Consider the following 22,968-nt stretch of genomic DNA (forward strand, 5'->3'; position numbering starts at 1 on the left):
ACCTTGGACTTGTCAGAAGGAAACGCTTGAGGAACCAGCTCATAATAAATGCCTACTTGGTTTAGGAAGCCACGACACTGGCTCGGTTCACCCCCATAGCGCTGCGGAAGGGGGGCTGAACCAGTCATCCTTCTGGTAACAGTGACTCCAGCTTCAACTGCAGGAGCGGCAACAGCAGCAGCAGGTGCAATAGAAGGAACCACCGGCCTAGCAGCATCAGGAGCAAGGTACGCTGTGCGTGCAACGTCTGCAATGCCTGAGCGAACTGACCCAAAAGGTGATCGTGTTGATCGAGCCTGGTAAGCAGCATGGGGAGCGTAGGAGCACCTGCATTGCCAGAATTCATGGCCCTTGCATACTGTCAGGGTGCCAGGAAACCAGACTACACGGGATAGCAGGTAAAATTAAGCAGTTTACTGGAGCAAACAACAATAAATGCACAGCAAGAGTGAGGAAGTTTGAGCAGGAACAAGCCGGAGTCAAGTCCAGAAGTGGGTGGTCATCCAAGCCGGGGTCGAGTCTAGAAGTGGGTAGTCTACCGATGCCGGGTTGTCTGCCAATGCCGGGGTGGTCTGTCGATGCTGGTTGGTCTGCTGATGCGGGGTCGAGAGCTAGTCGAGTCGTCAGCCAAGCCAGGTCATACACGGAGGAATATGAAGAACAGAAGAGAGCTAGCAGAGATGCACCTTGGAGCATAAATGCAAGGGCAAGGACTGCAACCCATCAGGTGATAGATATAGTCAGGTGTGCAGTATCATCACTGTGCGACACCAAGGTAGCAGGCAAGTAATAATGCAATCAGAGTTTATAAGAGGCAGCAGTCTGCACATGTCCAAGATGGCTGCCAACAGGAGGGCAAGGTAAGATCTTGACACACTTAACCTTTCCTACTCTATCCAAAACTAAAACAAAAAATGTCGGGTTCTTTAAAAGTTAATATAAAAGCAGATATCGGGTAATTCTGCTATTACCAAATAAAAATACATTTAATAGCTTTGAATAAATAGGTAAAGCAGAACTACATAAAATGTGGTTCCTTTTTAAAAAAACATGCATAAGATTTTTTACCATAAACTGATAACATTAATATCTAAATAATTATTACAGATTACCGGTACCTGCTGATAATCAAAATCAATACTGTGCAGATTGTGCAGATATATGTTGCTACTATACACAAGGCTAATAGGTCTATTAAAAATTGAACATTTGTATATATTATATAAAATTACTCAGAATCCTAGTCCCATTGCTCCTGTAATGGGTCAAATAATGTTCCCAGAAGTCGGGGAACATAAAATGTAAACAACAGGCCGACATCTGCACAGAACATGATAGCTGCACAAAAAATGTACTCTTTTGTAAGAAAGCCACATTCCTACAGAGATGCTGGAGATACAATCAGGGGAATTTAATAAAGTTTTAAGGACACTTTTTTGGCAGTAGATCCCTTTAGAACTACCTGTACCTAATTCAGACAAGCATTTTCTCCAGTAACATTACCGGCACGTGTGCCAAGTTCAGGTAGTTCTAACTACCGCCACTGTGTTTACTCATGTCTGGCTGCAGTTTGCAGTCTGGTTCGGATTGTTTGGTTCAGGTGCAAATTTTTACTTGAAATTGGCACTTAAACCGGACTCAAAATTGCACATGACCCTTTTTAGAAATGGACTGCGGCCTCCCAGGACATGTTTGAACTGGCTCCATCAAAACCTGGTTCGATTTATATATCATGCAAATCGGATGCAGTTAAAAACGTATTCCGTTTGCATCTATGTGAACCGAGCCTAATGTAATAATAGACTTTTAAAGAATGACCACCGTTTTGTAGATTGGGAAACTGGCAGTAATTAGGACCAACTCTGAGCTGATATACGGAGGTACCCCAGTGTTCAGAATGGGGGCATGTCTTCTGGGAAGCGGTCACCCCCGATATCAAAGGCTTAAAGTGGTTACAAACCTTTAAATATACCCAGTGAAATAACTGTACTCAGGTGATACACAGACATTTAAAAATCCTTCAACATAAGTTTTACCAGTTTATCTGCAGTCTTCTCTACATCAGTTCAAAGTCCAGAATTTATTAAGCTCATCTGAGCTCTCAGAAAACAGGAGAGCTGAATTTGCACACTGCAGAGCTCGGTGAGAACTGTGAGAGTGGATTGAAGGGGAGTGAAACATCCCCTTCACACAGCACACAGTAAAACAGAGCCAGGGAGCCTTCCTGGCTGGCAGAACACAATGATTACTGCTAGTGGCTACAGCCGCTGGCAGTACGAACATGTAAAAAAATCCGAAAGGCTGGTTGTACCCAGCCTGACTTATGGATCAATTTGGGTACAATCAGCCTGCCCATATGTGGATCGAATCTCAGTTGGTCCCTGCTGAACCAGCCATATTTCGATTCATGTATAGCCGGCTTAAGACAGACTTATCTACAGAACAAAAGTAAGTAAGGACCTGCAACAAAGTCTGCTAAAATAAGTGTAAATGACTTGGAACAAATGATAATGTTTTCCTAACAATACTGAAGTTTTTTTTGAACAATCCAGCTCTACCCACAGAGTGTAGTTACATGCAGTTGCTCCCGCTCTTAAAATTCCCAGTATGTTGTGCTGGGTGCCTCCAAAATTGAAATAATAGATCATCCATACCTTGCAGAAGAATTCACAGAGATCAGGAGGAGGGTGGTTGTTTTCCAAAAGAGGAGCAATAGCCTAAAATATAAAAGATATAAAACGGTCAACAGAAAATTAGAATGACATCACTTATACCATACAGTATTAAAGGGTACGCCAACCTTAAAGTTCAGTTATATCCAATTTTAGTTTGGATAGGTTAGGTAAGAGTTAAAATAGCTGTCTTAGGAGGTTTCCCTTTGTTTCTTGCGCCGCCGATGACAAGCTGACAAATTGGTTTCACCCATGGCAAGTAGAAAGGGGAAATCCCTCACTCCTTTAGGAATGTAGACAACAATAAAAACCCAACAAGGTTTCTAACTGGTCCTTACTCCATTTAAAACAAACAAAAATTAGATGGCTGGAGTTGACAGATCACTACACACATATCCTAAAGTGTATTTTTTTTTAACTCTGTCCAACTCTTTATTAAAAAAAAAAAAAAAAAAGAAAAAAGTTTTGACTGTAGTTATCCTTTCAATAGCGTGAGATCTATGGAAGACCCTAAGACGACTAACAAGTAGTGAACTCCTGTAGCAGAGAAATACAGTGTGATTCAAAAAAGATGGTGCAAAATTAAAGCTGATTTATTCATAATGGAATGAACCTAACACAACTGTATTAACATGAAAAGACCCATTAACTGTCCAAGTTTTACCTCTGCACTACAAATGTTCGATGTAAGTATGGTTGGTAATAGGACAGATGTCGAGATGGTACTCCAGTTCTGCCCAGACTGGTGCCAGCATGTCCTCGGATATTGGCTTTATTGCTTCTTTGATGCGTCATCTTAGGTCCTGTGCCATGGGTGGGACATACACCAAGCCCTTGGTGTACCCCCACAGAAAGAAGTTGCAGGGTGTTATGTCTGGTGATCCTGGAGGCCAGAGGAACATTGGTGAATTGTTCTGTCCTGACTGGCCCATCCAGCGTTCTGGTAGGGTATCAGTTATCGGCAAACATCCAAGTAGAAATGAGGAGGAGCACCATCCTGATGAAAGACTAGGTTGGGCAGATGTTCCTCCATCTGCAGCATAAGCTGTTCTGTAATCATGCAAAAACTTTTAGCGAATGTGACAACAATGGGTAAACGGCAATCTACTGTTGTGTCACCAATGGGGCTCACATCGAACATTTGTACTGTAGGGGTAAAACTCGGACAGTCAATGTGCCTTTTCATGCTAATACAGTTGTGTTAGGTTCATCCTAATATGAATAAATATGTTTTTCTTTTGCACCATCCTTTTTGAACCACACTGTATTTGGCATAAAGCACATTCTAGAGCTAAACTAGAGTTTTTAGGAACACACAATACACCCCAACATTGAAGTCATGTGATTTGTAATATTAGCCTCCTCCCCTGCTATGGTTTAGAAATGGATGCCTGGTATCCTGTAACACACGGGTGTCGAACACAAGGCCCGTGGGCCGAATGCGGCCCCCCATGCCATTTCATGTGGCCCTCGCACCTCTCCTGCAGCTGCGGCACCCCCCTTGTCTCTGCCCCCACCTTGTCTCTGAAGTCGGCAGCAGAGAGTACAGAACTCCTTTGCCAGATCCTCCACTCCTCTGTGCAGCTGCACTTCTTCCCAGATCCACCCGCATCTTCTGCCTGGCAGCAGCACAAGGTAAGGAGGTGCACTGTGATGTAAGGAAGGGTGGTTGACTCTTGACTTCTAAAGGTGGGGGGGGCTCTTGACATCCCATGTAAGGGTGTAAGGGGCCATGGGGGTGCTCTGGACATCTAATCCTATGGATATAACCGGCCCTTTGAGGGCAACCATAATGCTGATGCGGCCCGCGATGAAATTGGGTTTGACACCCCTGCTGTAACACTTCAAAGCAGTAAGAACAACACGAAACAAGAAAGTGAACTCTGCTTACGGTGTCTGTGGACATTATTATCTGGCAAATCCATTTTCACAAATACAAGTAATATCCGGATTACAGAGCAGTTAATACAAACTCTTACGCAATCACATTAAAATGAAACTGGATTTTAAATACAGAAATCATTATGTAATCACAGCGCAAGGTTTGCTTTAAGCAGAAATGGCCTTGCTTGCCTTTGCAGCTGACACTTCAGCCAGACTAACAGTGCTTACTAGAAATTAGTGTTTTTCCATCTAGCGTGAAGAGTACAACAAGAGACAATGTTTTACGAGCCCCGAGATTTGTTTATTTCTTGTTTCTTTTAAACAACTGTCAAAGTTTCAGAAAACTCAAGCCACCTAATTATTCCATAACCAAGCAACCGAATGTGCTTGTGTAAATATTAAGGAAGGTCGGAGCTACTTCTGCCTCCTCCATCGTAATACTATCAGATCACCAAAAGGAACAATCATTTTTCGTAAAAGAGAAGATAACTGTCCACATGAAAGCAATGTTTTTAGAGCCCGGCAGAACATTATAAATATAATAAATAATAAAAATATGTTAAAAAGCTAATTATGAAGGTCTTTTAAAAAAAAGAGTTGATGCTCTGGTCAATATTTCCGTCAATAGGTTGCTTTAGTGGGCTTAAGCACAGCTCTGGATTAATAGGAAATTATTCTTTATCAGCTTTTATGAAAAGTAGAGGGGAAAAAAAGATTATATATATAATTTTTTTTTCTTTTCTCTTTTTTTTAATGTTTTTTTTTTCATACCCGTATCTAAAATGCATATACACAATTTTTAAACATTTATTTATTTTATATCTGTGGATGAATAGAAAATATTCTTTATCAGCTCTTCTTTATCACCATAAAAAGAAAAAGAAATAAATAAAAAATTATATCTATATATATATCTATATATATATATATATATATATATATCTATGTATATATATATATATTTTTTTTTTTTTTTTAAATATATATATAAAAATGTATATCAAAAATGCAAATGAAAAATTATGAATGAACACCCTTTCAACATTTATTCATTCATATATTCACATATATTTTTGCTCAAATAAAAAAACACTAAATATTAGTGATGAATGATTGCACAATACTGAATACGATATTACCTGGCCACAACAAAATGATTAAGTCTTTCTGATATTAAAGAATTAACTTTATTTAATTACTTTATTTTTTTTATATAACTTTATCACATTCCTTTGGTTAAGCTAGTTACAAAGAAATCCACAGGGATCTTAGTGGTGAAATTCAAGATCCCTAAAGAAATTTTTCAATTTGCTGTACATTTTTTTTTTCTTTTGAATATAAAGGCATGTGTAAAAAAAATGTGTTTGCTGGTACATTTATAAAAGTAGCCCTGTTTGAAGGTATATATGCACCACCAAAGATATCTGGAATAATGTATATTAATATAGATTAGAAAAACCAGGAGCCCCTTATATACTTAATTATTGAAAGGTCAACCCATCTGAAATTGCACCCCACTCCTAGTTGCCACTTCTCATTTACGACTCGACAATTTATGTTCTGCTGTTCTCCATCTTTGAGACTTTTTTATTATTATTATTATTATACTAAAGGGCTGGTGTCTACGGGGCTTTTGTTTATGTCAGAGCTGCATTCTGGCCTCATGAAAATACATGGGAATGCAAAAGCAGCTTAAGGGCCTGTGTCCTTTGTGCCCAACCAGCTTTGGGCTTGGATTGATGGCAACCCGATATCATTTAGAATTAACGGACAGGTGCATTTGGCATGCAGTTGACTTCCTTCAAGAGAATTATGCACTCCTATAGATTTCTATTGAAATACAAAACCCAAATAACGCAAACAAATGCCTGTTGAAACAGGCCCAAAAGCAGATTGCTAAAGCTAAGATAGAGGTCAAACCCAAGTCAGATGGAGGTCAATTGCAGAACAAATACACCTGTCAAAGAACACTGAATGATCTCAGAAATATCTCAAACTAATTCTGAATGCAAGCAGAATATAACTCAAAGCATGCTGAACTGGCCCATTAACAATGGCGCTAAAGGGCTATTTATTTATTTTTAACTTTTGGACATAGTAGAGAAAGGCTAGCACCCATCTGATTTTTATTGTTATTTGTATCCCTGTTGGGGAGAGTCACCCTCTCCATTTGTCTTAGTGACCATTGTCATCAGGACTAAAAGTAGAAAAAAATTCCAACAGGTTGAGTTGTCAACACAACTGAAATAAAAGGGAAATTTTCTAATGGGGGAAATAGTGTTGAAAATTGTCTAAGGGTCCCCAATTGAAGATTTCCCTGTTGTGTCTAGGAGACTTGAGGTTAAGGTAAACGGAGTCCAAATAGATTCTAAACTATCTCTACTCAAAAATGAAATATAGATATCCAAATAATAATAATCATAATAATAAAAAACAACTTACCACAATGATGCTTTCATGCTCCTGAGTGGTTAAATTGCTATTCTGTAGTAATATAAGAAAAAAAACATATAGAAGATTGAAAGGAACAAAACTCAAATAAAAACATTAAAAGTATGGCACAATCTTGTAGGAGTACAAAATAGCTTAATAACTTAAAATAGTATATTTTATAATAACCCACTTTCTTTTACATTACTTGTACATTTGGGAACACCTACCTACATCCTGAATATCACAGAAAAAATATGTATTACAAGGTAGGTACACACAAATAATTATTGAAAGAGACTTCTGATGGAATAATACACCTTTAGTTCTAAAACAAGATTTTAATTTTTAAAAGTGTAAGTCGTAGCGTTTTTCAGCTTTTCCTGACTGATTCTGAGGCACTCTGAGGTCATCTTCTGGGTTTATTTTAGGTTTTACTACCAGATTGATAGGATATTTCACTTTGTGACTACATGTACACTATACACTTTACACGCACATGAACTTTAATGGCATCCCAGTCTTAGTCCGTAGGGTTCAATAGTGAGTTGGCCCACCCTTTGCAGCTATACCAGCTTCAAATCTCCTGGGAAGGCTGTCCTCAAGGTTTAGGAGTGTGTCTATGGGAATATTGACCATCCTTCCAGAAGGGCATTTGTGAGGTCAGGCACTGGTGTGGATGAGAAGGCCTGGCTCACAGTCTCTGCTCCAATTCATCCCAAAGGTGTTCTATCAGGTTGAGGTCAGGCAAGTAAAGTTCCTCCACCCCAAACTCACTCATCCATGTCTTTATAGACCTTGTTTTGTGCACTGGTCCAAATAATTTGGTGAAGGGGAGATTATGGTGTGGGGTTGTTTTTCAGGGGTTGGGCTTGGCCCCCTAGTTCCAGTAAAGGGAACTCTTAAGGCATCAGCACATCAAGACATTTTGGAAAATGTCATGCTCCCAACGTTGTAGGAACAGTTTTGGGATGTCCCCTTCCTGTTCCAACATGACTGCGCACAAAGCAATGTCCATAAAGACATGGATGAGCGCATTTGGGGTAGAGGAACTTGACTGGCCCGCAGAGAGGCCTGATCTCACCTGATAGAACACCTTTGGAATGACTGCGAGCCAGACCTTCTCGTGCAAAATCAGTGCCTGAACTCACAAATGCGCTTCTGAAAGAATGGTCAAACACTCCCATAGACACACTCCTAAACTTTGTGGACTGCCTTCCCAGAAGAGTTGAAGCTATTATAGCTGCAAAGGGTGGGCCAACTCTATATTAAACCCAACGGATGAAGATTAGAATGCCATTAAAGTTCAAATGCATGTAAAGGCAGGCGTTCCAATACTTTTGGTAATATAGTTTATGCACCTTAGAGCAGTATTAAACCCAAAAACTGAATATATTGCAGCTGATCAATCATTAGATATGGTGGCTGCATTAGTTTTCTGTTTTTTTGGCCTTTTTTTTTTAGTCTGTTTTCACCTAGTGATCTGGCCAGCAACACACCTACTATATTAGAGGGCCTCCACTCTAGATGAAAGAGCACAATACATTTTTGACTTAAGTGTTCATGTTTTACGGACAACAAGCCTTGTCAAACTACATTTTTGTAAACCCCCTTTCCTTCCTTTTTGTTGTAACATTTGTTTTGGCCCCCAGGACTTCTTTGTACTTACTTTATTCTAATAAAGTCTTTGTGGAAATATTACATGTTTGCTTTTGGGTTTAACAAGAGACTCAACCTCCACCATGTCCTAACGTAGAAATATGTTATGACTCATTGACATGGCATTTTGGAAAAACTGGGTCTCATTGGAACTGTTGCTATTGAAGGGAACACTGTTGCATAGAGAAAAATAAATTTAGGTTCTGATGAAAGCAACCATTCTCTAGGGTATGTGTCCCATTAACCTAGCAGTGAAACCTCTTGTTGAACTTGTATAAAAAAAGTCAACAGTGACATCAAGAGAATCATTATTAAAATAAGTATCTGGACAAACACATCCATATTGGAATCAGTAGAAAAACAAAAAGGAACAGAAAGTGCCATCATCTAAGTGTAGATATTCAATTAAAAACAATAAAGGGTTAAAACTGCACTCACTTCGGTAAGTCAATAGAAGCATGTCACAGCTCAGCAGGGTCGTGACTGGATGTAGAAGAGCAATGCTGGGAAACGACTTTGAATATCTTATACTGGAATTGCCTTTAGGAGCCGGAGTGGAATGCATCTTCTGTCAAAGAATGGGGCCGGAGTGGATATGCAGCAATTGGATGATGTGGGGGCATGGTTACGCGTTTCGGAGCATCAGGGACTGCTCCCATGTCAAAGGAGGTTTGACAAAGGCGGGGGGTCCTGAAGGGGAATTCGGCCCCAGCTGCCTCTCACACTATTCTGCCATCCCAAGCAGTGCTTCCAAGGTGAACTCTGCATAAGATCTTCCAAGCCATTTCCTGCTCCACCCTGCAGCGACCCTGTCAAGCTCTGCAGCTGATAGTTCAGAATGTGACATGCTTTCATCGACTTACCAATGTAAGTGCAATTTTAACTCTTTATTGGTTTGAAATAAATATCTACACTAATGGTGGCACTTCCTGTTTCTTTTTGTTTTTTTTTTATAGATCATAGAGTGATTATCCTATACTCTACAGAAAAGCTGCAGCCATTTGTACAGTGACTTTTCATTGGACCTACTAGTGACTTGTATGATTTTTACAACACCACTGCACCCCAGCTTCCTTGGTGCCATGTATATACATGTTCATTGATGCCCCAACTTACTTGGCACTATATATATTATATATATATATATATATATATAGACATTTGCCAGGGTATGTAAACTTATGAGCACAACTGTATGTATGTTTGTATACATATACACACACACACACGTTTATTGATACTGAAGTCAGTATATATTCTAGACAGCCCAGTGTCAGTAAGGCCACCTAGAGAGACCGAGTCAAAATGTACATGCAGAAAGGGGTATAACTGAAAGAAATGACTAATTCCAGAATACATTACTGTTAAAAACATTTGTTGTAACTCATTCATAGAAACTAAATAGGTTCACAATAAGGTCACAAACCTGGTCAATTCAAACTGAGTAAATCAGCCTTTCTCAAACTTTTTACCCCATAGGAACCCTTAACATCAGTTTCAAGTCTCAGGAACCTCTGATAACCTAAAATTCAATAAGGGTCATTGAAAAAATGACCCCCCCCCCCCACCCCTCTCCCTTACAGTGGTGGTCAAAATGCCACATGGACAACTAAATAGATCATTGGCCACTTCACTAGATCTGCCGAGTGGCAATACAACAACTATGCAGGCACCACAAGATGAGAGGTCAATCATGCACAGCTCAAGGAACCTCTGGAGGAACCCTAGGGTTCTACAGAACCGTGGTTGAGAATAGCTGGAGTCAATCATCCACAGCTCAAGAAACTAGCAACCTCTGAAGGAACCCTGGAGTTCCACAGAACTGTGGTTGAGTATGGCTGGAGTCAATCATCCACAGCTCAAGGAATTAGTAACCTCTGGAGGAACCCTAGGTTTCCATAGAACTGTGGTTGAGCATAGCTGGAGTCATTCACCTACAATTCAAGGAACTAGCAACCTCCGGAGGAACCACATTTTTCCAAAAGAAATTTAAAACCAGTAAAAACTTCATGTCAAAACAATCAGTAGTTCTTGAGATACAGACAGCTGAAAGTCTATGCAAACATAGATCTTTCCTTTTAAAATCTAATTGGTTCTTGTGTCCTATCACCTTACTGGCCGTTCAATGTAATGGGCGTCCCTTAAGAAATAAAGAGAGGCTTGGGATAAAGGAGGGAGCAGGGTCAATGGCAACTTTAATAGAAGAAGTCAAGTTCTGCAAATATAGGTGCAGCTATCTATATTCCCATATCTCCTGCTCATTCAAACCTGCAGTTTTTGGTGAAGGCAACTCATGCATGTCTCTTCATAACGCGCTCAGTTTTCTGTGCCTAGGTTTGCGGTAGGTTTACTTTAACAAATATTATCATAATAACTGTCTCTCCAGCTCTTCTGCCGCAGCGTGTGAAGAGAATAGATTGAAGTGTTTACAGTTAACATGAAATGCATTAAATTCCCCACCAGTCCCAGATGGAGTGCAGAAAAACAAACTGTTCCTTTCTTGGACTCAACACGTACAAAATTAATTTTGCCAAAACATATTACATCGCTGCTTCCTCATTTGGACAAACTCTCTTTGCATACAATAAACTGTGGCCATTAATTTTAGTGTCAATTGAGCACAAATTAGTCATTCTATTAGAAAGGGTTTTTGTGTGGGACTGGTAAAGCACAAGTGTGACAGCAAATGTTGAGAAAAAAATAAGCTTTTAAGTCATTTGGCAAATAGAGACCCTACTGATATTCTGGTCTGCCTTTATATCTCAAGGCAACAAGTAGAGAACAAATAAAACCAATCTGCTAACCAATACCTCATGGGATGAAGCAGGCTGCCCACTTATGATACCATGCACTACTATGGGCTCTAGCCGGGTACTACAATAATTCTGCTATACATGCAAATGATATGGTTGCTATAAGAACTGTTTCAATTAAACATTTTTAGCTTTTCAAAAACAGACTGCACTAAATGAGAGTGCTAGATCAATTCAACAATCACTTTTTATCAAAACATGTAGAAAATACAGTCAAATTCAACCCAATTAATTTTATTCTTGCATATGTTGTGTTGCTTTTGAGCAAAATAAACACTGAACAGACCAAGGGTCTGTGTCAATGGGCTTTTGTTCTCTTCAGTTTTTGCATTCGCACACAAGTCTACGGGAATGCAAAGCCCACTTGAAGATCAAATGCATGTCAGAAAGAGGTCAACTGTACATCAAATGACATCATCTGGATGATTTCAGTACAGCCTCAAGATGATGTCAAACCAAAGCCATCGACACAAGCCCAGTATACAACAAAAAAAAGCAATTGGCATCTACTACGTAATACTAGTGATCGACCGATATCGTTTTTTTAATGCCGATACAGATATTTTGGTCATCGGATATCAGTATCGGCCGATATTTTCGGACATGTAAAAAAAAATATATATATATATTTTTTCTAAAGGTACTCCTTGTGGAGGGATCTGGGTGTCTAAAAGACCCCAAACCCCTCCTTGGCACTGAAAAGCATTCAAAACTGGCTGTTTTGAATGCTGTCAGTTTTTTTTAATTCGGTGCCGAGTACCAGGAAGTGATGTCATGCATCACTTCAGGGTTTTTCACATGGAGATCCGGGTCTTTTCTTCGGCGGCGGTGGAGGAGGTAAGATGCCTGGGTCTCCCAGTGGGACGGGCGTCCCCTCCTGCTCCTTGTAATGACAGCCGAGCGGCTTCTCTGCCGCATCGGTGTCCTTACAAGTCAGCCGACCGTTAGCTATGGATGCCGGTAGCGGGGTAATGCCTCTAGCTGCAGGCATTACCCTGGTACATGCACTTTCCTTAAATATCGGCAATATCAGTAACTTCGGGGGCCGATTCTGATATATCCGGGAAAGTGTATATCGGCCCCCGATATATCAGTGTTGCCAATAATCAGTCGATCCATAGTTAATACCACCGTTTGGATGCTACCGACATTTATTTGTTGAATTTTTTTCTTTTTTCATATTAGATATACTTAAAAAAAAACAAAAAAAACCTCTAGTCGAAATTCCTTTGCACTGGGTCCTTGAACCTAAGTGCAAAGGCACAGCAACCAGCACTAGGATTTAAAAACAAGTAACATATTAGTGCAATAGTAACTAATCCCCTCATATGTGACCTACACATCAAACCCTCAAACCCCAACAAAGCCGTGATGTGCAAATTTAAAAGGGAAGTATGGCCAAAGCTTTTTTGGCCATTCATCTCCTGTGGGTCACAGGAGTGCACTTTCCTTTGCTCTCCTGTGACCCAGAATCAGTTCTGGCAGAGCTGCTCCAGGCTCTGGAAGGATCCTGACCATATTGTTGAGATATACCCAGCTGTCTGATTGACAGCTAGCTCTGCCTCTCAACGTGCAACTAATGCCTCGTTTCCACTGAGTGGTACGGTTCGGTTCAGTACGGTACGGAACGGTACACATTGCATTTCCACTGCCAATAGCACCCTTTCATGATAGGCATGGTGTAGCAGGAAAGCTGTGATAGAGGATTCTCTGTCAACCAATCAAAGTTCTGCAGAGTGTAGCTCCACCCTGTTGGTACGGTACTAATGTGCTTGGTACCCCAACGAAAGGGTACCAAAAAGTGGTACGGTACGGTCCGGAATTAGGGTACCATTCATAATGGAAATGGCATAAATAGCGTACCATACCGAACCGTACCAGAAAGCTCAGTGGAAACGAGCCATAAGACCCAGAGCCAGCTATTCCCGCTCTATCCCCAGTAAACACTAAAGGGCGGAGCAATACGAGTAAACTCAGAATTGAACAATCAGTGTTCATGTGATAGCGCAGTTCTCGGGATTAGAATCATCATGGGACACGTAGACCTACCAATATCCATGAAAGTTTGAGAAAAACCCTTGGCAAGTCTTACCTCGGAGAGTAGCTTGGAGACAATTTCTAGTGGTGCCTGGTAGATAGAATCATCCTGCAGGGGGGAAGTCAGTGCCATGTCCACCAGGGTCCTGATCTCCTTCAGTACCACTTCCCAGCGATTTGGATTACTCAAAACTTTTTTGTACTTATAGATCTTTTTCTGAAAGACAGAAATTAAATGATGGATATATGAGAAAAGTAAAACACAATGTAAATATGATCTCTAGCCATCTTCAATTACATTATATTATACTACTATTTTTATACAATGTACGTAAAGTTCCTCCAGTGACCCCTTTTTCTTATTCTTTATACTTTTTCTTCCTCAAACTTGTTTTCTTTCTCTTTTTATTTGCAAGGACCACCCACTTACTATATTGGAAGTATATGATGTATTTCTTTCTCACTTTCCATATTTTGGATATCATTGATTTTGCCATTTTTTTTAAATCACACATCTCTTCAGTTTGTTCTTTTGAATATTCAAAGTGTGTGCCTTTTCATTCACGTAGTTCAATCTATCTCTGGAAAATGTCATTCTCTTTAAATCTTTGTGTAATTTTGAACTCCTTTATCTTAGTCTGTTTTTATTCCAACAATATATTTCCATCAAAGGGCATTAGCACTGTTGTGCTTGTGTTTTGATTTTTTTTTTTTCCGATCTTAAGCCAGTTTTATAGTTTCACTCTCGTTGACCTTTTTTTTTTTTCAATCGTATCAGCAATAATCTCCCACATTGCACAAACTTTTTTCCAGATTTTGTTTTAAATTTTAATGATATCCCTAATGCTAAAGGAAGCTTTGGATTTGCAAGCCTCGCATAACCATGCCCTCTTATTTTTTAAAACACACAACCTTGATTTTTTTCTCGAATATAAATCTATCTTAATTTCTTTTTCTCCCTTTTTTTCCCCTTCTCTTTTTATCTCGCCTATGAGCAATAAACTTTGCCACAGCTTGACAAATCTTGCCGCTAGAATTTGTTAGCAAAAAAATTATTTCTTGGTGCTCTCACCATTGCATTCTCCATTTCGTCTATCAGTTTTCGTGAGCTAGCAAGGAATAAATTGTCACTGTTACCAGCCATTTAAGTGTATGTTACCCTAAATAATTTTTTTCTATAGGTTTGTTCACATATGTGTATATATTCTAAATCATAGTCTCCATCTGGATGTACTTCTTTGATCTGAAGTACCTGGTTGATCTTGCCAGTCACCTTTTTCCTTATTGTAAACTGACCACATAAGTACAGAAGCTTATCTGTGCTTGTGTGATCAATTTGCATCCTCTGGGTGACCATTTAGAGGTACAGGACACTGTGCAGACACATAGCTTGCCTGTACTGAGTAGTTTGTTCAGCCACCATGCCCTCTGGCCAATCAGCTTGCCTCTGGCGCATACCCTCTTCCCAGCTTCACAGCCTTCCCTTGCGAACAAGCCCCTGCTCAAGCACAGCCTGCATCTTGACTTAGGCCCCTTTAACACGGGCGGTGCACCCGGTGGACTCCGTTTTGCTTAGCGGGGAACGATCCGCCGATCCCCGCTAAGCAGGCAGATGACGGCTCCGTTTCCACTTACTTTGCAGAGATGGAGCTGTCAGAGCCCCGCTCTCCTCTATGGGAGATCGGATGAAAACAGACCGCCTGTCCATTTTCATTCGATCTGATCCGATCCTCGAGATAGATGGAAAATAGGGTTTCCATCCCTCTGGATTTCACGGACAGGATCGGATCGCATAGCAGCGGGTGTCAGCAGAGATGTCTCCGCTGACATCGGCTGCTCCATAGGGCTGCATGGAGCATCCGATCAGGTCCACCTGAAAAACTGACAGGCGGACCAGATCAGAAAGCCCGTGTGAAAGGGGCCTTAGGCTGAACAGACTCTGTAATGGAAGAAGAGCTGTATGGTCACAAGAAAGAAAAGACATATACCGGACACCTGCACAACTGGTTTTCTTTCTTACACAACAGAATTTAGGATCGCTCTGGCTGTTGACACATGGGACCCTTGGTTTAAAGGGTTTTTTTTGCTTTGACACTTTTCAGCATCTTCCCTGTGTTACCTGCATCGTTTGTCTTAGAAAGGGTCTATAACACTGTATGTTCACAACTATTTTAAAGCAAGCCATAGACAGTTTGAACATTGGCAAGTTCAGCAGGAAATCGCTTGAGATTCGAACCATGTGTGTGCAGGCTGAATATACCCAGGTTGATCGATCAATCAAATAAGGTATAACCAGCCTGTTGGATTGTACATGCGAATATTGCTAGCAGCTATTATAGCCGTCCCCGCCGGGAGAATACAATGGCTCGACGAGAGGGATTCCCCGATCAACACTGACTGTGGCTGCAAAAAAGAAAATTGCTCCGCCTATGGCCGGCCTAACTTTGTATAAATTATATACATTTTCTGCAAAAAAAATATATATATATATATATATATATATATATATATATATATATATATATATATATATTCTGACCAAGTTGTGGTTGTATGCCTTTTCCTTGCGCCTTTCCTTTCCTGGATTAGGTTTATAGGAGGAACGATGTTGTGGTTCAGGTCAACGCCTATGTTAAGCATGTAGAAGTGCTTGGACTACATTTCCCAGCACCTCTTTCTGTCTCCAAGTGCTATTTACATAAAGAGGCATTTTTGCAAAGCCAGCTGAAAAGGGGTTGAAGTATTCAGGAGGGGATGGCTATGGTTGACACAGAAGCCAAGACCTTGTCTATCCTAAGAGACAACCTTTTGTTCATTCCCACAAACATGGTGTCACCATGTCGTGTTGTACTTCACACAGACACTGCAAATGCAATGAGGACAATGGTGTCATCATTCCAGGAGGCAGGCAATGGTTGTTGGACAACAGTAAGTGACGTATGGCTGACTAGTCTGACAGGATCACCAAGTATTTTGTTAGCTTTGCAGAAGGGTATTAAAACAACATAAGGACAAAAATACTCTCAATTCTGCAGTACATATTAAGTGATCTCCAGAAAAATGGTTGGCACACAAAGTAGATAAAAAAAAGCTACATAGACATAACAAAATAGTTTTAAAGTATAAAGGGAAGTGGACAGACACGAAGGAGGAAATTGTTTATTTTTCTACTGTCAATTTCAATGTTTTACAAGACCATTCATATCACAATTATATATTACATTCCCCTTTACTTAAACTACTTTTTTTTTATTATTATTTTTGGATAGGAAGCCTAGTTTCCACTGAGCTCCCTGCCAGCTTTCATTTATATAAGTAGATGTCGTTTTGACATGCAGTTAAATAAATGCACAGCGTTATCGAGGCATCTTAGGCGGTTCATTCTTACGTGACACAAGCATTTCTCTATTTTGGGTTCATATACTGCATGAAACCCGGCCTGATGGCAAACAATGCAGGCAGAATGAGAAAGTGCCCTAAGACAGGAGATAATGTAACCGACAATCCGGGATCAAGTAACATTGATTTACTTACGTCAATTGCAACAACATCCTGCGGCCCCCAGGTGGGGAGGATGTCTTGAAATGAACTCGCCTAAGGTAACAACTGGGGCCTCACATGTTTGGGTGTTAACCTGTACAGTGCCAGAGGCAAACAATTTTGACACCCAACTTATTGGGGCTAAAAATGGACTTCGCATTCTGACACTGCCTTAAAAGATAATACTGTATGTGGTTAAAGTAAAACAATATGGTTAACAAAGATAATTTCTTAATTTCAAATTAGCTGAATTCCTCATCCTTTCTTAAAGTGAATTTATCATTGAAAAAAAAAAAAAAACATGTTATTAGTCATAAGTTTAATTAATTAAAAAAATTTAAAAAAAATGACTACACACAATTATAATTAATTCGGGAGAGCTTTGATTGGGCATTGGCTTTAAATCTGAGCTCCAGACTACCTAATCAAATTTTTTTTTAAAAGCTCCCCCGTGATTGTCATTACTTGCACATTAATATTTACATACTGTCCTGTCTTTATGCTAGTACCTAATAGTAACAGTAATACAGTAAACCCCCGTTCTATTGCGGTTCAGTTTTTGCGGTCCCGGTATATTGCGTTTTTTTTTCTGTAAGACCTATTAATATTATTTTACTAATTAAATCATTATTAAATATTTTTGTGTTTTCCATTGCTCTTGCTCTGTCTCTCAGTCTCTCAGTATCTCTAAGTGGGTTTAAAGACCTTAAAATGTTTTTAAAAGTACAGTGAAAGTTATAAAAACATGCCTAGAGTGCATTTAAATAGGATCTTTCTATTTCGTGGATTTTCACTTTTCGCAGGTAGGTCCGGAACGTAACCCCCGCAATGGAGGGGGGTTTACTGTATCTTACAATGTTTCAGAAGCAGGCACAGGCCATCTAGAATGTGGGCATCTGAAGGCCGTTCATGTGTATTTTGGGGATTAGATGCAGCTAACTACCCAGCATGCACCTCCCGATCTTGCGCCTGCGCAGTAGTGACACTGCATGGCGCAGTTTGATTACAGGGTGCCAAGGCAATGGTGGTGGAAGTTCCCGTCTCGTTGTTATGGCAACCTAGTAATCAAACGAGAACCTAGATAGGCAAGTGCAGTTGGGAAAGCAGCAAGCCCCCGCTTCCCATGGACTCCTGGGATACATGACTCCAATATCCCAGGAGTCAGTGGGAATCACCTAATGATGTAATCGCCTAGGCGGCTGGGACCGGACGTTTCACCCAGATCGCTTCAAATAAGGAATTTAGAAACCTCCCAAAAAATATAAAATCTATTGAGGATTGTACACCAGGGGGGCATTGAGAAGAGAGGAACTTGTAAAAAAAAGGGTGGAACTTTTTTTTTTTTTTTTAAAACTACATGACCAATTCCAAGACATTCGTCATATGACCCAGGACCAAAGGGTGGAGGTGGTATCAATGTAACTGCAGACGAGTGCATTTTTGTACATGTCACTGATACTATATTGTCCAAATGTTATAGTAAGAAGCTTTTTTATTTGCTTAATAGCATAAAAATACATTTAGGATTTAATGAAGAATTGGGCAAGCTATTAATGCTATTCAAAAAACACTAAGAAAATGCAATAAATTAGGCGTAATTACCTATGCCAAAACCATGCAAAGCTTTAAAGAGGGTCAATTGGAGGACAGTAATAGCGTACATTCTGAAGCCTGTTCTGTGCAATGTACCCGCTCTCTGCATCACCAAACACATTCAAACTTCCAAGGCATGCATTTGATCGGTGCCTGTGAGATATTTCTTACTACTGGCGTTATTTTATTTTGAGCATTCTGTGAGAGGCAACAAGGAGCCTTGAGTAGGTGTTCTTGTACTACCAGCAAATACATTCTAGAGTGATTCGATTACAGACAATGGGATGGACAGGCGCGCTACAAGAAGTCCACCCCAGCAGAAACTTACAGAATACATCACAGGAGATATTCTCCAGGGTCATCAGATTACAGACAAGCAACTGGGGTAGACTGGTGCACTACAGAAAATACAAGGAGAAACACTAAATGACTCTGCAGGTAGGCTATACTGCCTAAAAACATCTCAAAATTAGATTTTCTGTTTTGAATGGATGAAAGGAACGAAAAAGAAGGTCCTATCACCTTAAGAGCATCCCTAAAACAAACGAGTTATCTATTCACTTGAAATCAGTACAGAGGCCAAATACTCATAGCTATGCTTTATATTTGATGTCTATGGAAGGGAAGAAACAGAATAAACACAGCAACGAGCATTCAAATGAATCCAAACCTCAAGTTTTGTTCCTGTTTAATGTATACATGGACAACTGATGTCCAATTTACGATACCTGTAACTTTAGCAGCTATGGATGTGCATGGCTATCTCCTACTGTACCCACCTTTAGGTGACCCCTATATACTCCCCTCTTCAGGAAAGACTACCCCACCTCCACCTCCACCTGTAGGTATAGGTGCCTTGTTGCTTGGTCATCACTAAGAGAATCACAGCGAATACCATGCATTTCCACCATCACAAGAATGAGCTCTCAAATGCTTAGAGCTACTGTGTCAGGGGAGAGAAAGAGTATGTGAGGGGGTTTGAATCAGAGAAAGGGCTCACTCCTGAGATGGTGGAGATGAACAGTATAAGCTAGGAGTCTCTTATCAAGTCCTAGCAACAAGGCAGGACAGAATGATGCGATCTCTGGAAGTTTTTCAGACAGGCGTCATAAGATACTGTATTTACTGGCGTATAAGACTACTTTTGAACCTCAAAAAAATCCCCCAAAAATGGGGGGTCGTCTTATACGCCGAGTATAATATCTCCAAGGTAACCTAAGTATAAGTATTACCGGTAGATGAAAATTAGGGCGGGGGGGGGTCGTCTTATACATCCAGTCGTCTTATACGCTGGAAAATACGGTATTTAAATAGCCTAAACCTAAAGCAAGGGCATTGTTCAACTTCGTTCAAAGCTGCACAGTTTGCTTTTATCTACAGGAGCCCCTTACCTGCGTACAAAGTTTTTGGAAAAGGTGAACTATGCCTTTTAAAACCTCCCTCTTGCTAGCAAACAGCAATGCACAGAACTCAACTGACAACTTAAAAAATCTCGTGACAGTTTAATTTTAAAGAAAGAATTTTAATCTTCAGGTTTTTCTTTCTGTTTTGTGTATTCAAGTTATTTAGAGAAGAACATTAACACTCATCAGTATATTCTACACATTAATCTGAGAGTAGCCAGCTGTTCTTGCGCCCTCACTACTTTAATAACATTTTCAACACATTCAATGTCAGCACACATGCACTGCAGCAGTGCCTGATTGGCCACCAATGCTCCCCATCCCTCGTGTAGTATAGGTGCTATGCTAGATGTGATGGTAAGACAAACTCAGGAGCTTATGCTAGTTGGTTTTAAAAATACTCCAATCATATATTTGGATAGCAGAAAATAAGTTTTACTGCTGTGACTCCACTAAAGAGATTTCCTTATATTTCATATGTAGATGAAAAAAAGAAAAATGTGGGACTTTATATGAGGTGCTTATGAAAGAGGCACCTACATCCCTATTAAAGTAAAAAAAATGGGGGAAGTGGTCTTGTACCATGAAACGCGTAGAGATTTTTTTAGACATAGCTGTTCTATATTTTACAACGTTTTATATTTGCTGTCATCATTAATTACTTTATTATATGTATTATGAATATGTACGGTTATATTCTATGTACATACATGAAATGTCCTTAAAAAAAAGCCATCGTGGCAGACGGCTGCCTCTTTGACGGACATGTCCCTCTTGATACACCAGACCAGCGTGACATTGGAGGGGGGAGTCCATGCGCAGACTTGGTTGCCTTCACAAATACAACCTATGGCTAATTCTCTGGAATACATCTGGAATACCTTGCACTTCATATCACTTTGACTTATCCCATTTTATTAGTTCCCCATGGAGATTGCACGTCTTTACATTTCGGTAGGCGCTGGGGTTTTGTGCGGATCCCTCCACCACAGTTCCCGGTACTGACTATACCAGTGGCCCGGATTTGGCATTATCGCATGATATGGCAATTATGTATACAGCGCTGCCTCTGCTCCTGAGGAAGTGGTCTTGTACCATGAAACGTGTAGAGCTTTTTTAGACGCAGCTGTTCTATATTTTACAACGTTTTATATTTGCTGTCATCATTAATTACTATATTATATGAATTATGAATATGTACGGCTATATTCTATGTACATACATGAAATTTCCTTATCCATGCACATATATGAATTACTATATTTATGCAGGTGTATGTAATTTTTACTACTTATATTAATATTCAACTAATATTTCATAATAAAAATATAAAAATGTATTATCTTAATTTTTTTTTTCTATTGTCGACTGCCTCATATAAAGTACCAACATCCCCTCATGTGTTTTATAGGAACTTAACCTTTTATACGCATTAATTTTACTGCTGCCATTACCATGGCAATTATGTAATTAATTACCCCCTTTGTTTACATATATATTTAGTTGTTATTAACATGGCAACTTTGCATGAATATGTTAATTTTCCTCTTTTTCATACCCAACTTATCCCCCCTTTTATACTCCATTTTTTTTCCCCCTTCCCCCATTTTTTGTTTTTATATTTCATATGTAGTTATGTGGAGATAAATTAAAGTGAATCATAACAGTAAGGCACAGGCTACAGTAATGTGCTTTTTTTTTTAGGACGTTGGAAAAGATGGAAACTTTTTCCGTTTTTATTTCTCTCCTACTGGTGAGATTCTCCTCCATTTGTGGTCACTGGAACAGGAAGGAAGGGAATCTCCCCAGCAGAGAGATTCTCTCTTTTCTCTACAAAACTAAAAGTTTCAAAATCATTTAGGCTGAAGCAGGACTTTAACCTTCCATGCTGTGAATAGGGGATCCCTTTGAAGTGTTCCTCCAGGATTTACATGGAAAAGGTTCTAGGGCACTTGACCAATGAGTTAAAAGTATGACATGACATCATGCACCTGGCTTCTAGGCACTGGAGGGTACAGGTCACCAGGGTCATGAATATTTAAAAAAAAATAGTCCCCTTTTGGTGGAATCATTGGCATCATAAATCACAAAGGATTGACAAAAAAATTGTTACTAAGTAATCCCTTTCCATGTTGTTCTGCGCCCAGCAATGAGTTCTAAAACATTTCTCTTTCTTGCATCCACAGATCAACATACAGCTTGTAGACAGGATTTCCAAAAATTCTCGCTGAACGATTCATGTTATTGGGTCACTGTCTCTCTTAAGCTGGCCAAGGTTTTTCGATTTCCCCCTCCACCCCCATTCCCGCTGTGTCATTGTATTCTGACAGCAGTACTCCACCGCTGTCAGAATACACTGATCAGCGCTGCAGGCCCAGATTTTAACAACATTTTCCAGCAGGAACATTTATGAAAAGTTGATCAATAGTTAGTTCAGCAGGAACTGGCCAAATCTGGATGCATGTGTGGCCAGCTTTAGAAGTCTGCAGAAACTGAGGTCAAATTAGGGGCAACCTGTTGCATCAAAAATGACATCCCCAACTGAAGATTTATCCCTATACCCTATTCAAAACGTAACAAAATAAATAAGTTCTGAAAATAAATGCACTATGGTGGTTCAGAAGATCTATTTTCGGGTGCACTAACGCTGGCACTTCACCCCCTTGGGCTGGTTCGTTTGTGTAGCGTGAGTGCTTCAAACTGGGCCCAAGAATGGTTAAGTGTACCACCTCTTTCAAGTAGCCCTGGGCACGGTACTCCAGAACTCCAGTTCGGGATGTCGGTTTAGCCCCAGTTCATTTGTGTAATGCAAGTGCCCTGAACTGTGCCTTGGAAAGGTTAAGTGTACTTGGAAGGGGTGGTCCTGGGTGCAGTTCACTTGTGGTCCAGAAGAGTTTGTTTCAGTGTGAGTGCAAACTGTGCCAGAGCACAGAAGTC

At 40.0% G+C, this 22,968-nt stretch overlaps 2 protein-coding genes across 5 annotated transcripts in view; both read right to left on the minus strand.

The window, feature by feature from the left end:
• The window catches only part of CMC2 (C-X9-C motif containing 2), a 662,556-nt gene that overhangs the window by 305,175 nt on the left and 334,413 nt on the right, over positions 1 to 22,968 (minus strand). The gene's annotated exons all lie outside the window — the stretch shown is intronic.
• CMIP (c-Maf inducing protein) overlaps positions 1 to 22,968 on the minus strand; it is a 182,916-nt gene that overhangs the window by 115,491 nt on the left and 44,457 nt on the right. For all 4 annotated transcript variants that reach the window (XM_082270373.1, XM_082270372.1, XM_082270371.1 and 1 more), the window contains exons 3-5: positions 13,551 to 13,712; positions 6,999 to 7,040; positions 2,655 to 2,717 (exon numbers count right to left, since the gene is read on the minus strand). In XM_082270373.1, coding sequence (XP_082126499.1) covers positions 2,655 to 2,717; positions 6,999 to 7,040; positions 13,551 to 13,712 — 267 coding nt within the window. The remainder of the gene's footprint in view (positions 1 to 2,654; positions 2,718 to 6,998; positions 7,041 to 13,550; positions 13,713 to 22,968) is intronic.

Source organism: Pelophylax lessonae (genome assembly GCF_965119305.1).
Source record: "Pelophylax lessonae genome assembly, chromosome: 10".
Lineage (NCBI taxonomy): Eukaryota > Metazoa > Chordata > Amphibia > Anura > Ranidae > Pelophylax > Pelophylax lessonae.